At 44.7% G+C, this 17,362-nt stretch overlaps 1 protein-coding gene across 1 annotated transcript; it reads right to left on the bottom strand.

Annotated features, from left to right (window-relative positions):
• Positions 1-5,301: 5,301 nt before the first annotated feature.
• gpr37b (G protein-coupled receptor 37b) lies at positions 5,302-15,839 on the bottom strand (the record flags this gene model as incomplete). The annotated part of the gene is made up of 2 exons (XM_080518020.1): positions 5,302-6,120; positions 14,787-15,839. 2 exons carry the CDS (start codon positions 15,837-15,839, stop codon positions 5,302-5,304), a joined length of 1,872 nt encoding a protein of 623 aa, XP_080374146.1.
• Between the last annotated feature and the right edge of the window lie 1,523 nt (positions 15,840-17,362).

Raw genomic sequence — 17,362 nt, 5'->3', positions numbered from 1 at the left:
TCGTTCAACACAGTGAAGCTCATACATTGAAGCGATCAAGAGGCAAAAACACATTTTTTATTTACAACCCTGTGGATTTGTGTTCATTTTAACTGCAATCAGAGGATTTTTTTTAAAGAATTGCCTCAAGAAGCATTTCTGATACCTGAATCTATTATGTTGCATTGTGGGAATTGTGTGATTCACTGCTATTTGGAGCTTGACCCATACACATTAAAAGTCAGGATCTTTCAGCCTCTGCTGCTTTGATAAAAGCCAGCCTGTCTCTCCCAATCCACTCCGCTTTGTTGAGAACCAATATTACACTGCTGCAGAATCCTTTTAACAGCAATTATATCCATGGCAACAACCCTTTGGCATCGAGGCAAGAGGGTGGATTAATTTTTTTGCTTTGTAAAAGAAAGGGTACTCTGGATTATAACGACTTGTGCTTGAGTGAAAGAAAAGAATGAAAATATTAAGGATGGCTGCAAACAAGCCCTCGAGTTTACCTCCATTGTGCAGACAGACTTGCAGAGACATTCATAATGATGAATAATACAATAAAATCAACAACACAGACATGGTACATTTAGGATTTTAATATACAGTTTTCAAGATAAAGTTCTTTGATAAACAAAGGGATGTTTTTGGCTATATAAAAAGCTATTTAGAAACCAGTGACTAGACTTAAGAGAGACAATAGTGGTCGTGTGCTTACATTTTGCAGGTATCAAATACAGACACATGTTGCTCCGAGTGAAGAGGAATACTCACACAGTTCAGAATAAACGTCTCACTGACTGATTTACAAGAATCACTTCAATAAGTTTCAACCACGTTACTACACACCGAGCCATTTATGAGCTATACTTCCGGAAATATGCGAGAGAGGAAAAAGGTCGAGTTCAGAGGCCAGTTCACGCGGGAGTCCCATCAAAGAGAACGAGGTGGAGGAAATCAAAACACTGGATAACATTTTAAAAAACGCTTTTTTTTTTCAGTTTCATGAAGAAAAAAAAGACAAAGATCCCAAGACGGACGTACACAAGGGCCCAGAGAATCCTGATGGTGATGTTATAAAAAGAGTTGTCAAACCGGCTGCAGGGCTTTGTTTCACATTCCTTCCTATTTCCTCTATTAACTTGAAGAACTGCAGGCAGCAACATCGAGAGGCCTCGTCCATCTGGATCTCGGAGCTCATAAACTGGAATTCATTACAGCCAAAGGCTCACAGGCCCGGTCTGTGCTTTGTCACAATCTTCCTCCTCCTGTTGTGATGAAGCTGAAGGTAAACTGACCTCTTTTATGAGAGAGAGAGAGAAAGAGCGAGAGAGAGAGAGAGAGACACCAACAGAGGGAGTGCTACTACCACAAGAGCACAGGAGACGGACAAAGAGAAAGAGAGAAAGAGGGCGAGAGAGAGAAGGTGTTTGGCAGTGCAGAATCGTATGCAACAGAGTCATCGCAATATACAGTATACCGATGAGCATCACACCTGGGTCGTCACCGAGTTCACCTGTTTAAATAAATTACTGAGGTTTCACAAGAGAAAAACATTGATCTAATTCAGTGTTTTTTGTGTGACATCGCGGTTGGAATCTTGTTTTGACCCAGGTCTGATTAGTAGGGTTAGGAAAACAGATTTACACAACAATACACTTGTAAATTCATACACTGTGAAACACTTTTCATTGGTTCCCCTTAAAAGCTCAAGTCATGAAACTGCAAGATAGTTTTTCTTTCTTTTTTTTTTCACGGCGAAACAGACTGCTTGTTAGGCCCCGCCCTCCTCAGCTTCCGTTACCATGCAAGGTCGAACTTTCTACTTGTATGCAACGTTCAAGTAGAAGCCGATGTGCTGCGGTGATGCTTAATGAATGAGTCCTGGCTTTAATGCAAACAGCACAAGCCTTTGTTTCTATCCAGGCTACTGAAGGTACAAGATAAATAAATGAACTGTATTATTGTTATTACTAATACGGGGCCAATCCAGGGCTGCTGCTGCCTTCCAGCCAAAACGTTCTTGGAGTACAAAGTGCTTTTTCAGTACGACGTTTAATTGTTTCCTTCCCAGATTAAAAATACAGCTTTACTCAGAAGTTAGTGGCCTTTGGTTGTTGGTAGAAGTGTGAGACGGGATGATTGTCTGTGAAAAATGCAACTTTTCTGAAACGCTGCTACTGCAGCCGTAGTTAATATTTCTTCTGCACATGTGCAAGTGCGCGTCGTTTTCTCTCTGTTAATTTAGCATGGTTTCAATGTAAAAACAACCGACAGCACCAACCGGTGGCCTGGCATGTTAACTACATCATTTTTAAAATGTCGAATTGGAAACGCGAAGCTTTTGTGATAAGCAAATCACCCGAAATATTGTCGCATAAACAGTGCCTGGATGTACGTGCCAAGGAGGGATATATAATAAAATGAACGGTTGAAAACACACAGTAATGAAGCTGCTGAAATACGAAACCTACAGCTGATTGTTCTAGGCAAAGTTCATTACATCTGGAATTTGGTTTTGTTCGATCCTGTTTGTCTGATTTGCTCATAGACTGGTTTGAAACTTTCACTTGGGTCTTTCTAGAATCATTGTTTGATCATACTTCAGTTGAAATCACAAAACATAAAGACTTCTCTTTAATTAGATTAGTGTTTGTTATGTGATGTCGCCATGTGACGATCCACACACGTTGCTCTGTGAAAAACGGAGGTGAAAAAGTTGGTGATGCAGAAGAATGGTGCACTATTGGGTCAAGCTCAATGTGAGATCATGTGGGCATATCACACAATTCCAGGCTTGATGCGGCGATTGAATCCAATTATATTTTTGGTGCATATCAGACAGTGCATGAATCTGATCTCTGTATTCAGTGTTCATGTAAACTTGACAATTTATATCTCAATCTGGCAGAATCGGATTGACAATAAAGTAACCATGCAAAGGCAGATACTGATTAAGTGTGTGTAAGATTTTTTTGATTTTCATTCAGCTTTATAAGGACAATCTCAAAACATTGAGGAAAAAACAAATGCGATGAATAAAACATGGTTTACAGGGAATGTGAACTTTTTTTTCTTTCAGATTACTTTAAAATCAGCCTTTTTCTTTAACCTTTTTTTTTCTTACCATCGTCTTAATGCACCAAGTTTGAGGTTTTTTTTTTTTTTTTTTTTGGTTATTTGTTTGTCTAACTGCATGTAAATTAGAGATTTAGGATTATCTGATATCTTTGAGAATATCTGCGGAAGGGGCTTAGCAAGTAGTCAGTCAGTTGAGATCTTGCAAAAAGATTTAGTTTTACAGTTCAGAAGCTGTAAATAATAAACCTGTGCATGAATAACAAAAACAAATATCAAACAAAACAACTACTTTGTATTTATCATTGGTACAAATATATAATTCGTTTAGTTTTTAAAAAATTTAGAATCTTCCGACAGTTCTCTAGTATTTACAATTAATTTTGCAGTTTTGGCACTTTTTCAATTGAACTAATAATGTAGATCATTGTTTAATATGACATCATTAACCATCAGTGAATATATTTCTGTACCAATGTAATAATAAAACGTGGAAATTAGATTTTATTGCAACTTCTGAACTGTAGAAAAAAGTACTGACCTGGTAAACTAGAGCCTTACTGTGAAATAAACAACTACCACACTGTCACTTTAAATAAAGGCAGAGCTTCATTTGATTCCTCCAGAATTACCACTGTTTCTGTAATCGTGACCCCAAAAAACAAAAGCAGGCAGCTTAATTCCTTGCGATTCTAAGTTGAACCTCTGGATTTGTAGTTTACAGCGCATTCATCATAAGAGCACCAAAGAAAGTGTACACTATATATATACAGCCCGACGTGTAAGGCCTAACATGATACAACAGTGTAGTGCAGATACTTGTTCTCTCAGTCCAGTCCACGCTGAGTCCATCCCTCTTTAATTATATTCCACTGTGTTATGTCCCATCGCTTTCCGCTCCATTCATATTCACTCCGTCCAATTTAATCTGTAGTGGCTCATCCGATTCCATTCCGCTTCATTCCATTCTAATTTGATTTCAATTAGTCCATTTCAGACCTTTTAAATCCACTTATGTCCATGTTTGTTGTACTCTGAGACCAGCCCAGTTATGTCCGAGTCAACTGAGATTTTTTTTGTTGCCGTTTACAGTTTGGCGTGTTGTTTTGTACACTTGGATTCTCCCGTGCAATTTCCTCGTGTTTTCCTTTTGCAAACCGTCGCCACCGCGGAGACATCCTGCGCTCGTTTTAATTATCATCATGAGCCTTGTTCCCATCTGTGCACTTTGATATAACTTTTACATTTACAGCTGCTGTGATGTGTAAACTTGGTTGTGTACTTGGATAGGCAGTGGCAGCCTACATATTGAGCTGGATGCTGGATCTGAGTTATTGAACAAGGTGCACTCTGTGATTAAGTCGATAAAATGTCAACATTGACACATTTGAAAGGTGATTGGCTTGGATTATTTCTCCCTTTGGCTCCATGGTAGAGATCTATCAAATATATAAATAATAATGAAGGCCAAAAAACATTAATCACTAGTATTGATGACCTGCACTTGAGCACAACAGGCTCTCTGTACAGCCACTGTATGAGTATTTTAACCCCTTTCTTTTTAGAATAAGGTTAATATCTCAGTCCCTTGAGAAAATCGCAATCTTGGACTCAAAATAGTTAACACATATTTGCTGGGACTTAGAATTTGATTTAAAAAAAAAGAAATCATTTTCTTTTAACCAACTGACAAAATCTGTGTTTGGAGAAACAATTTTGCCTTTGGTGCGATTTTCTGGAGGGACTGATTTCTTTTTCTTCTTCGTGAGGAATCAGGCGTCGGTGACGTTACAAGGCCATTTAAACTGCCCAAAGAAATCTGGACATACACGGCCTACAGAGAGGGGTGTGTGTGTGGTGTGTGTGTGTGTGTGTGTGTGTGTGTGTGTGTGTGTGTGTGTGTGTGTGTGTGTGTGTGTGTGTGTGTGTGTGTGTGTCTGAGGCTGACTGTTTCAGGCAGGTTTGCTAAAAATAGGTACCGACCCTGTTTTGAGAGCACCCCAGGGCACGAGTGAAGGTAAGGATTAGATTTTTTATTTTTTTTGTTCTGGAAAACAGTAGTTGGGTTGAGTATGTAGGACCATTAGTAGACGGTGAATATTCAGTGTTCAGCTTCCTTTTTTTGCACCCCTTTAAGAACATTAGCGGACCAGGTAAGGCAAATCTCTCCGAGCCGAGTCTGAGAAATACTAGCCACAGGCAGATGACAGGCCAGCCGAATCTCCTTCCCTGACGAGGAGTTTAGCAGTTGGAGCCAGCAGGTGTGTAGTTACTCAGCTCCCTGCGGATGGTGCTGAACGGCGACAGCTCCAGCTCGGTCGTGCACTCGTGTTCGTTGTCGTCGCTGGCCGTGGCCGAGGAGGGGGCGTGGTTGCAGCAGCAGCAACAACAGCAGCAGTCCAGGAAGGCCCTGCCCAGCGGGCGACACAGGAGGAGCAGCAGCGCCGGCGTGACGGCGGCCCGGCAGAAGAGCAGCAACTGGGAGAGAAGGTGGAGGACGGACATGGTGCGCTCGGGAACGCCGGCCGCCATGTACGCGGAGACGATATTGCAGATGTTCTCGGGCACCACGCACGCGCCGTAGACGATCGCCAGCGCCACGACGGTGCAGTTCATCTGGCTCTCCAGCCGGATCTGCTTCTTGTTGCTGCGGACGCTGGCCTGCTCGGCGCGGCGGATTTTACGCGCCGTCACCAGCGAGCAGCCGATGGTGAAGAGGGTCGGGAGGCAGAAATAGCAGCCGAAGCACCACCACAGCCGAGCGCCCTCGTATGTCAGGCCCAGCACGTAGAGCATGTCGGGGAGGGAGGTCGATATCCTGATGATGCAGCGTTCGACGGGGGGTTCGTCGGGGATCCCTGTGTCCTCCGCCACCAGCTGCCGAATGAGGAGCTCCGGCAGGGCCAAGAGGAGGGCGCCGATCCAGATGACCGCCAGCTTGGCAGTGGTGGATGTGCAGTTCTCGATCATCTCGTAGTACATCTGGACGTTGGTGGCTGCGCGGAAGCGATCGATGCACAAAGCACACAGGGTGAAGGTTGTAACACCCAGGGAAGCCACCTGAGCAAAGAGACAAAGAGAAGTTCTTGTTACATCGATTACAATTAAGGCCTTTTCTTGTCGCTGTCGACGTGAGATGGAACTAATCCTGCAGTGGCTTTATTCAAGCGAGTCACGTTGCCCCTGTATCAACAAACCTGCGGGGAGAAGAACGGAGAAAACGGACTGGAGTTGGTAGCTTAGTACAAATAATAATCTACAATCATAACAACAGACAGATGGGCTGCATGCAATTCAGTTACTGCTGCCACTCTGTGAAATATTTGTTCCAGTCACCTGACAGAGAGTAAAACAAAAGGCTAATTATCGGCAGTGTGTGAGATGTTGGATTATTTTGCACCAGGACAGTTAAGTAGTATTATTAGCGTGTAGATGTATATAACGTTCTGCGGAGATCTCAAAGGTACTATTAACAGTCTGTAGGGTCAACAAACATGTGAAAAAGAAATTAAAGGTCGGTTGAAAGCCGTTATTACTACTTCCAAATGCATTTAATGCACTTTCACACTTTTTGTTCCACGACAAGAACACTAATTACCGAACTCGGAGTCCTCGTGTAACAGCTAATTACCTGGCATTGCCTCCACATTTCTGATATAAAATGTCTACAAATTGTCAGTGAGTGCACACATTTTCCCAGCATCTGAGAGCATCTGTTGGATTAGCTGTCATTTTGGCAGAGCAGGCCCCCTGCAGCTGGAGTGGATGTGATTCTCTCCTCAGACCAACAGGGTCCTTTCCAAACGTCCAATCACTGACCCCCTACTCTCTTCCCGACTCACTCACCTTCTTTACTTTTACACCCTGTGACTCTCACTTCTTTTCTTTGTATCCCCATCCTCCCCCTTCTCTTCTTCACCCGTCCCTCATCCATTTCCTCCCTTCATATCAAATTTAATTACAGTAGAACAGCCAGCTTCCCAGATGGCCCCGGTGAGCCCCGGCTTCAGCGCTGTAAACACACACTTCCTGGACGGATATAGACGTACACACACCGCAAGATGTTCAGATGTGTATGCAGGTGCCAGATACACACACACACACACACACACACACACACACACACACACACACACACACACACACACACACACACACACACACACACACACACACACACACACACACACACACACACACACACACACACACACACACACACACACACACGACTACACACTGACCCTGACACACATGGAGGTTGTGACCTGTCTAATGAAGGGTCGACCGTACGAAACTGTGAGGATGTTTTACAAGCCGGCCTGGGCTGCAGTTGTAGTATGAGGGTGTATTAGATTTATTGCTGGAATTGTCACCTCCACAACGATATGTCATCTCCAGAACTCTGATTTGAGTCAAGATATCACGTTTACATATAATTTCAAGTTCCGATTTTAGCCGGATGAACGTAATTGTTAATTTTTTTTTCGGGTGTCATGTAAATGTGATGTGACTGTCGACGGACTACACCTCGATCCCGTTTCCACGACAAGTGAAAATGCACTATGTCAGCCCCAAGCTAAATTACAAGCGAAAAGAGTGAACTTGCCAGATGTTGTCTTGAAGTATAAAAGCCATTTTATGACTCGCCTTCAGTGAAATTGCAGTTCATTGTTCTCTGCTGAAAGCCGCATGTCAGACAAGAACAAGGTGTTTTTATAGCTTTGGGCTCGGTGATAGAATCTTCATTTACTGCTGTGAACTGGTCCAACAGTCATTGAAAACAAGCCAGTTTTCCCCCTATATTTAAATAGTTAATGGAGTGTCATATGAAGCTCCACGCATGACCCACTTCAGACAAACACACACCCGGTATACATGGACAGGTGCTTGTGTGTTGGTGAATATTTCATGGCATGAACAACAGAACTGGAGTGGCTTGAAGGGATGTCACGGCGGAGCAGGGAAGCCGGCTTTGATCAGCGTGTCAGGCTGGAGAGCGAGGGCAGGACGAACAGGCATAACTTTGTACCGGAGCAGAGATGAGAGAGAGTCCAGGAGTCATGGCTGGTGTGGGGATGAGGCCTTGTGTGTTTGTGCAAATGAAGGGAGGAGAAACGAACGCAGGAGACACGGGGGGGGGGGGGGGGTGGATAGGGGGAAAGGACAGTAAAGACAGTAAAAGAAAATAAATCAGCCAGGCAGAAATGGCGCAAAGTGACAGGTGGAGTGAAATAAGGCATGGCATCTTCTGAATGATTAAGTATGTAAATGTGGCTTTCTTCCCAATGCCGGCCTCGACCCTGTCATGTTCACTTCACCTGCAGGCGAGACAACCGGCCGGTTCGCCTCCAGGCTGGAAATTATACTTATCATGAGAAACAGGAGCCCCGCAGCAAACAAGAGGTTTGTATTATCTAATGTAGCAGTGAAAGACGTGATGGACGCCATAGAAATACTAAGATTTTCTTTCCAAGAAGTAGATGTATTGTTCTGTATCGGTACTCGGTGTCAGCAAGCAGCAAAATGTTGCTTGTACTCGTCCTTTTAAAAAAAAGTTGTATTCCTTGGTGCATCCCTACGTTTTTAAAGTTTTTGGGACATTTCACTGTATTTTGCACCTGAAGGTATTGAATTTGGCTTTACGTTGAGACTGTATTTGCCATCAAATCAGTTATCAGCCATAAATTTATCAGTTGAATGAATAAAAACACTTTTTAAGCATCCATTTATTTGACTGTGTTTTGAATATTTAGTATGTTTATAATCAGATGTTCATGTCAAGAACTTGTAATATAGAATTTATGAATTGACTCTGAGTGCCTTTACAACTTTGCATCAACTGTTTGGACTTCAGAAGCTCAGAATTAAAAAGATTAAAAAAAAACATGTTGAGAAGATCTGTCATCCACATGTTGTTGTCTTTGCTGGCAATCTATCAGCACAGCCAGGTGAGAGAAAGACATTTTCCCCCGACGCTATATTTTTTTAATAACAGCCCATTAACTTGCTGATTAAAGGTCCTGTGAGCCGCTGGCACAATGACTTGTGTTATTAATTGGGTCTTAACAAGAACTGGTGGCGCATGCTTGGCCATAACTGCGACTGCTTCCTCTGTCATGGGTAATGGCCGTTATCGGGTGATGAATGGGCCGATGTCGGAACACAACAATGCAGGGACACAACCACACACATACAGTCTCACGGCGATGAGGCGGGGAGACAAAGGCTTACTCCAGCTGGAATTTTTTTTCTCTTTCTTCCACGCCGAGCGTGTGACCCAGTGCAGCGCTCCAGCCGACCATAACTCTAACCAGAGAGACCCTTCCTCTGACAGCAGCCATCCGTCAGATGGGCTGCGGGACCGCGAGAGACGGAGAGGTGATGAGGGTTTCGGAGGCGAAGCCCTTTCGTGTGCATGCGACTGCATTTATGCAGAAATCTTGAATTTATTGACGTTTTATGGGTATGCATGTTGACGCATGTGTGGGTTCTTCCAAACCTCTCTTCTCTACTTTGTCGCGATATAATTGAATTGTGTGGTCGGCTATTTCTGGTTTTCTGATTAAACACATCTTTTAAAAGCTTTCAGCCACTCATGACCTCAGTGGATGAATGCATGCTGGCGTATAATGTGACAAAGCTTCATGAAAGCCCTTAGTGGGGTCTGTTTTAATTGCTGCTACAAAGTTTAATAGGAAAGCCCTGAGAGGATATTTGTTTTTCTGAAATTAAACGGTTAATCTGACAATTTTGCAAATGCATGTCTTCCACTTCTCATGTCAGACCAGTTGTTGGCTCTTGTGTACAAAAACGCACAAGGGCCTGTAGCATTCACACACAAGAACAATGAGACTTTCTTCCTTTGCTTTAATTAAACTGACAGCAACAATGCTTCTTTTCATAAGTAGCGTTCCATCTCTGTCTCTCACAGCGTGTCTGAGGCACTTTCTTCTGCTCGATAAATTTCTCTCCCATTCAATTATAGCCTGACCTGTGGCAGATTTCCCCCGGATGTTAAAAAATTCATTCCACCCTCGGCCTACAGTGGCGGCTGGAAAAGTACAATTCCAGGTCATTGATTCCTGCCTGGACGTGTTAACATTCAAAACAATACAAAACACTACAGTGGTGATAATATTAGCAATTTCCTGACCTGTTCTGATCTAAAACCGATGTGCCTTTCTTTATCATTTCATCACCCGCATCCAATTCATTAGGGGAATTATCCAATGAATGATCCACATTTACATGGATGACAACAGCAATCTCCACCGACGGCTTTGTGTAGTGGCATGATCATGTCTCAACATACAAAACACAACATCTACTGATTCAAGGGCACTGAATGGACTCAGCATAATGAATTATGTAGAGCTGCTCATTATGACATAGCCTGAATAATTGACATATATTCCAATGAGCGATCATTCTCTTGGCTAATAGACAGAGACAAACTTCCGTTTTGTGTTTTTTTTTTCCAGCTTACACGTTGCTACACCATGACTACACAAGTGCATTCAGTACACGGCGATAATTGTGTTTGAGTGTGCTCAAATGCTTTTATACTGGGTATATGTGTGTGTGTGTGTGTGAGTGTATATGTGATTGTGTCTTCCCCCCGAGGCTTGTTTCTAATCACAGATAGCTGATGCAGAGAGAGGGGAGGGGGTGATGGAGGGGGAACAGCCGCGGGCAGTGATCAGTGGAGAGAAGGCCATCCCACCCATCTGGAGGATCAGCACACCCTACTGACTCTGTGAAGGCGTGCATGCGTCCGTGCATGAGTGTGTGTGTGTGTGTGTGTGTGTGTGTGTGTGTGTGTGTGTGTGTGTGTGTGTGTGAGAGAGAGAGTGTTTACAGGCCAGATAGTGAGCCAGATATGACAAAAAGACAAACAGACATGGGCACGGATGCATTCAACTGTGTATGGTGTGCGGATCGACCTATTTTCTTGGATAGAAGGAGATTGCATCTCCACAGATACCATGCATGGTTACTAATGGTAATTATTTTTTGGTTCATTGAGAAACTTATCATAATGTAATTTAACATAACCCCCCCCCCCCCCCCCCCCCCAAAAAAAAAAAAAATGGAGATGAAATTGCATCTGGGCACTTCTGGTCTGCTGAAATAGTCTATTTTCTTGGACTTTATGCAGCAATACACAGCAACTGAATTTATGCCCCTGATTTAGTTACTTGAAAGTGTGTGTGAGTGTGTATTGCCGTGCGTGTTCGTCCGTGTGCGTGAATTGAATGTGTCAAGCTGATGTATGTCCTCCCATTACCGCCAATTTCGACACTATGCTTGGGCCTACCTCTGGCCCCTCTGTGCAGCCCTTTTTTCTCTCTCCATCCTCCTGCTCTTTCTTCTTACCAATCTATTGCTCTCTCTCTCTCTCTCTCTCTCTCTCTCTCTCTCTCTCTCTCTCTCTCTCTCTCTCTCTCTCTCTCTCTCTCTTTCCTCAGCCTTTTTTCCTGCTCTGCTCCAATAGCCTCTCTTTCTCTCTCTGCCTAGTGAGGCCCAGTGCACCATAGCAAACCAAAGCTACCGTTTCTGACCTTCTTGTGCTAAACACCACTTCAACATGCAACCAAAATTACATTGTTGCTCCTGCTAAACTTACAAAAGCTTCACTCTGATGGGGAATTAGAAGAAATTCTTGAGTACTGTTGCCATCAATCGATGAAAAAAAATCTCTCTCTGGAGCAAGTACATACTTAATGATGGTCCTCTTATTGGATCTGCCAGTGCGGCCTTAATGATGACGCATCTTCAGAGAGTTGCAAGATTTACGTCCCATGAGGACGGCGGCCAATTAACCGAGGACCATGTTAGAAAATACAGTGTGAACACGGCCAGTTCTGTGTGCTAATAGGTCATTAAGGTTATTGCTTCATGTGCGTAGCTTTACAATGACGGTTGGTTCATAAACATAGACTGTAGTTATGTTTTCACATCCTCGTATTGTAAATGCATTAGTGAAACATTGTCATAGGCTTGTATACAAGTGTTTCAAACTGAAAACTCATGATTTATAAGTGTCTTGTTATTCAGGGTTAATGAGCCCAAAAGTTTTGTGGAGTCTCTGTGTCACAGCAGCAAAGTCTTGAATGAACCTTGACAAATGACTTTTTTCCTTCTGGCTTATAAAGTGCTTACTGCACCGGCGTTTTGTTATTTCTGCCTAGTTTCAAGTTTCACCCTAATCATCTGCCAGGTGCATAAACCCAATTATTGCCCATTAGTTTTGCCTGAATTTGCTGCTCGGTGCATCGCTGCCAGGAGGGGCTGTCTGCAGCGACACATCTGAAATAATCCAGAGAGGCTGTGGCTCTCCTTTCTTGGGGGGGATTTTTCACAGCATTCTTGCAATTTTTTCCATCATGTTTGCTCATATATCGCACATGCAATTGCTTTCTCTTTGAGGTTTGGAAAACTCCACACTCCACTAAACACTGAATAAAACAAGATTTACTGAAGGCAGCACCATGGGATGCTCCCCTCTCTCTCTGAAGAGCCTCATGCATTATCGATATCATCCTTTGATTGTGCACACACACCTAAAAAGTAGAGTTTCATGTTTGTGTAAATGTGTCTGTGTTGTGTCCGTGTGTGCATCTTCACTGCAAATGTTGATGTCGCCCGTGACTTAATTTGGGTTAAGTGAAGAATGAAGTCACTCCATGGGGGTGCCTGTGTGTTTCTGTGAATGTTCCACGGGGAGACAAGTGAGCCCTGGGCTGCATTACTCACGGCCTGTTTTGACACATGCATGCGCGCACACACACACGCACACACACACATACTGCAGGCACTATGAAAGGAGACAGGACCCTGTGCACATGTCCCAGTGGATACAGTACGTACTATAAAATGCACTTGGACATGAAACAATGAACGCATGGCGGGCAGGCTGTTTCACTCTTTAACCAGATTTAAAATAGCCACAAATTCTAGATGCCGGAAGTGTGCTTGCCAGAGTTATTAAATAATATCCTGTGGTCCTTCAGTAGCTCATATGTAATAACACAGGGAGGAGGTCTGCTTCTGTCTGATCCCCCAGTAATTAAGATGTATACATTTGCAACCTACCGTGCAAATGAGCGATGGCAAATAGACCACCTTACGTCGACATTGCATAATGAATGTGGTCAGTGGGGGTTGCAATGCAAAATATACTTCAATATGGAAGTTGTTCTCAATCTAGGATCTTATTCGGATGAGGGGGGAGCAGAGATCGCGCCGGTGCCTCAGGCTGCAAAACGTAGATGTGCACATGTCAAACAAACCTTTAATAAGGCAATTTTTAGAATTTTAATATGGAGATGGGAGTGGGAATGTCCATCTGTGTGTCTTTACTGTAATCTTTTGGCAAATCACAGGTTGGAGAAGTGGATCTGCAGCCTCTCTCTGCAGGGAAAACTGGCCTGGACTTCACTGCCATATAGTATTACACATTTCTGTGATATAATCCAGAATATTTGGCTTTGACAAATGGATGTGTTGGAAATAAAGGGCCTGTTGTTTTGCGCTGTCAGTTCAGTGGAGAGTATCTCAAACTACATCTCAGTGACAGGTGATAAAGAGCTGACTGGTAGGCGTAACCTCAAATCACAAGTTATTTATATCTATCTTGCTTTGGGCTTCTTTTTGTTTTTGATTACCAGCAGAGAAAAGCACCGGGTGTTTAGATCAGCTTCATACTGAACACCTGCTTATAGTAGTAATATTGTTTTAATGTTTTAAAAGCTCAGCATCTTCTAATCGTATCAAAGACAATCCCAACGTTCCCTGAAGGCAACATGAGGATAATAGCAGCAGTCACTTCATTACATGAAAGTCTGGAGGGTCCACAGGGTGAGGTTGAAGTGGAGTGCTCGTCACCGAAAGGTGGAGAGAGCCAGACTCTTTTTCTATATATATATATCACCCTCTCTTGCTTTCTTTCCTTGCGCATCTCTCACTTCTTGATGAGTTCTTTGCTGCCACTTCAAATGGCTCTCAATACACTTGTTCTCTCCCCTTCATTGTCCTTCATTGAGACAAGTTGTCACGGTGTCCGTTTAAAACGAGCTTCAGACTCGCAGGATCACACGAAAGACATTCACCTTGCAGGTGAATTTGACACTGGTTTAATTGCAGTGAGCACACAAAAGGAAGGTATCAACAGGGTGTAAGTGGCCTACCTCACTCCTTTCTGCTTGTCTCGGAATTTGTTTTGCACTAGGCAAACAGAAAACGAAAGGAAACAAAGGGTGCATGTGTCAATGCTTGACTGCAATGCATTTTTTATCTGTCGCATCTGAAGATAATGAAAGCAACAGGCGTCACCGTTATTTTCAAGCCCCGATGATTGTAAGCTATTGTCAAACATCCTGGTGTGTCGGAGATGCCTGGGGGCCAAGGTGAGACTCTCCAGTTGCAGCAGGTGTCCAAGTGACAAACAAAGCTCTATTGTTGTTGGCTGACGTGATTCGCCACAGCTGAGCTTGTGTATGCTGTGACCTGTCAAAGCTTCAACGTGGACATTTCATTCACAATGTGTGCAGGCTAAAGGAAACCTGTCCAAAAGATAATCTGTCTTGTCACTCTGGAGGTGTGATCACATTCTGACAAGGTGTGTGATTCATAAATGACACTGATTCCAACCCTGTTTAAGCATATGACATCTTGGGTTTAGTAGTTTAGAAATAGCAAAAACAAGGACAGGATGGAATTACCTCCACATAGGGCACCACTTTGCAGGTGAACTCCCCCAGCAGCCAGGACTTCGTCAGCTCATGGAAAACCACCATGGGCAGGCAGAAGAGGATGAGCACAAAATCCCAGACGGCTAAATTGGCCAGTAGAGAGTTGGAGATGCTTTTCATGTAGTAGTTCTGGCACACAATGCACAGGATGGCAATGTTGCCCGCAATCCCCACCAGGAATATAACCCCGGAGACGCACGTGATGGCATAGGCGCCGTAAGTTTCACTCGTCACGGGGTAAAACGGGTTCTTGATCTCATCCCCGAAGTCCTGCGAGCTGGGAGGGGTGATCGGCGTGGCGTCCCACGGATTCTCCTCCCTGAAAGTGAAGAGCTCCGGCCTCCTGGTGAAGAGGTCAAGGGGCATGTCGGTGGAGGTGAGGGCCACCGGTTTGGGAATGGGTTCCCAGGGCGACGCATGGGGTTGCGCCAAACTCACGGCGCTTTTGTTGAGGCGGTTTCTCCCCCTCTTCAGGGCTTTCTTCTGCTCGTCTTTTGTGCCTCTCTTGTGCCTGTCGCCCTCCTCGGGTCCCCCTCCTTCGTCCCCCCGGCCCATTGATGAGAGCTTATCCGCATTGTAGTGTCCACCTGCTGGCGTCCCCGTACTACTGGAGCCGCCATTCAACTTTATCCTCTTATTATGGTGGCGCGTCGCGTCCCAGTGTGAGGCGGCGCTGGGCGCCTCCATGGGTGTCACAGTCCTATTGAAGTCGCGTTTGTTGTGTCCGATTCGCCTCGTTTCTCCCGCAGTGACCCTCTTCCAGGGGTGAGTGGAGTTAAGGGTCCCCCTGAGAATTGCCAGCTGCGCCTGGCGCTCCGCCGAGGACGCACCTGTGGCGTAACCCGGCGAGAGCGCGCGGTCCCGGGCTTTGGTCTGACGGCTAGACCCGTGGAAAGTCCTGCCCGAGTACGCGCTGCTGTTGCTGTCCTCTTTAGTCCGAACTTCTCCATCGTTTCTCAGAGATAATATCACATGTGCATAAGCCAATAACACAAACAACGTCCTGGGCGGCAGAATCTGCATGATCCGGGTAATATCGAGCGCAGTTTTAATCCTCACCAGTGCATCATCGTACCTCCGTTAAAAAGCGTGAAGAAACTCCTCTTCCCACCCACCCCTCTCAGTCAACACCCATGTTGCAAACAGCCCACGGTGCGGGTCTGCGCGCTGCAAACTTGGACAGTAATATCCCGGAGTGCAGCTGTGCGGTGCGCGCTGCAGCTGCAACGATCCGCTCCCTCCCTGTCACTCCCGCTTGCAAAGTCCTGGCATCAGTGAGCAGGACAGAGGATCAGTGTCCAGATCCGGACAGACAGAAGCGAGGAAAGATAGAGAAATAATTGTTGCATCTTTACAGACACACACACACACAGACACACGCAGTCTGCACAACATCCACTTTGCTGCTGTGCGTTAAAGCCCCCCCCCCCCGCTATTAAAAAAAAAAAAAAAAAAGCAGATCCCAGTGAGCCTTGGTGCGTTACTTCATTGGGTTGGGTCGACAGCAGCAGCAGCAGCAGCAGCAGCAGCAGCAGCGTCAATGCGGTGCAGTCCTGGGAAGGCTCACCAGGCTGTGATGCACGGGAAAGAGAGAGAGAACGAGAGAGAGAGAGAGAGAGAGAGAGAGAGAGAGAGAGAGAGAGAGAGAGAGAGAGAGAGAGAGAGAGAGAGAGAGAGAGAGAGAGAGGTGGAAATCGGTCGCTTCTCTCTCCGTATCTCGTCCGTTCCTCGTGTCTCCAATGTCTTTCCTTCCTCGCTTTCTCCGAGGACCGTGCGCTGGAAGAAAATGGACTCCCCAGGCGGCTAACCCCGATCTGTCACTCCTCATCCATCATGGATCATCCAGCAGCCCCGGAGCAGACTGCATGGCTGCAGCCCCCCGGCAGACAAGCCTGCCACGCCCGGCAAGACGCGCTAAAAAATATATTACCCACGTTTTATTTTTTACGCAAAGGCGGCGCTGTGATGTCCGCGCACTTGAGCAACATTTAGGCACAAGCTGCCCAGTCCAATTTGTTAAACTGTCATTGTGGAAAGTAGCTTGCACTTAATCCAAAAGAAAAAGAAAAGAAAAACAACTTTCTATCCAAATCTAAACACACAGCACCCACTTTGACCATCTTTAACTGCGCATCTTTGGCCAATGAATGTACTTATTATTGCCCTCAAGGCATATCCCCCATGTTAAGAAAACGAATATTTTAATAACAATCACTCAAGATACTGAATGCTGATTGAATTTTTTTTTTTTTAATAAAGCTAAATCCATCCAGACATTTATGGAACACGTCCAACATCTCTCCCTAGAGAGTATTCTATATTATCCTGCACGACTCTCCATCCGGATCCTCTGAGTCATTCAGCTCCTCGCATCACCAATGTGTCTGCATGTCTTCCGGAGCGCCTCCTCTGACAGTGATCTTCATCTGCTGTCTGAGCTGATCTTCACAGTCTGGAGCAGATATGGGCTATCGATTGTGGTTTGTTTTTACTGCTGCATACGTCAATACCCCAACACATACCTGGAGCAATTCAGCAGGCCTATC

The sequence above is a fragment of the Blennius ocellaris genome, assembly GCF_963422515.1.
Source record: "Blennius ocellaris genome assembly, chromosome: 22".
NCBI classification, from domain to species: domain Eukaryota; kingdom Metazoa; phylum Chordata; class Actinopteri; order Blenniiformes; family Blenniidae; genus Blennius; species Blennius ocellaris.
This window is presented reverse-complemented; position numbering and strand designations above follow the sequence as displayed.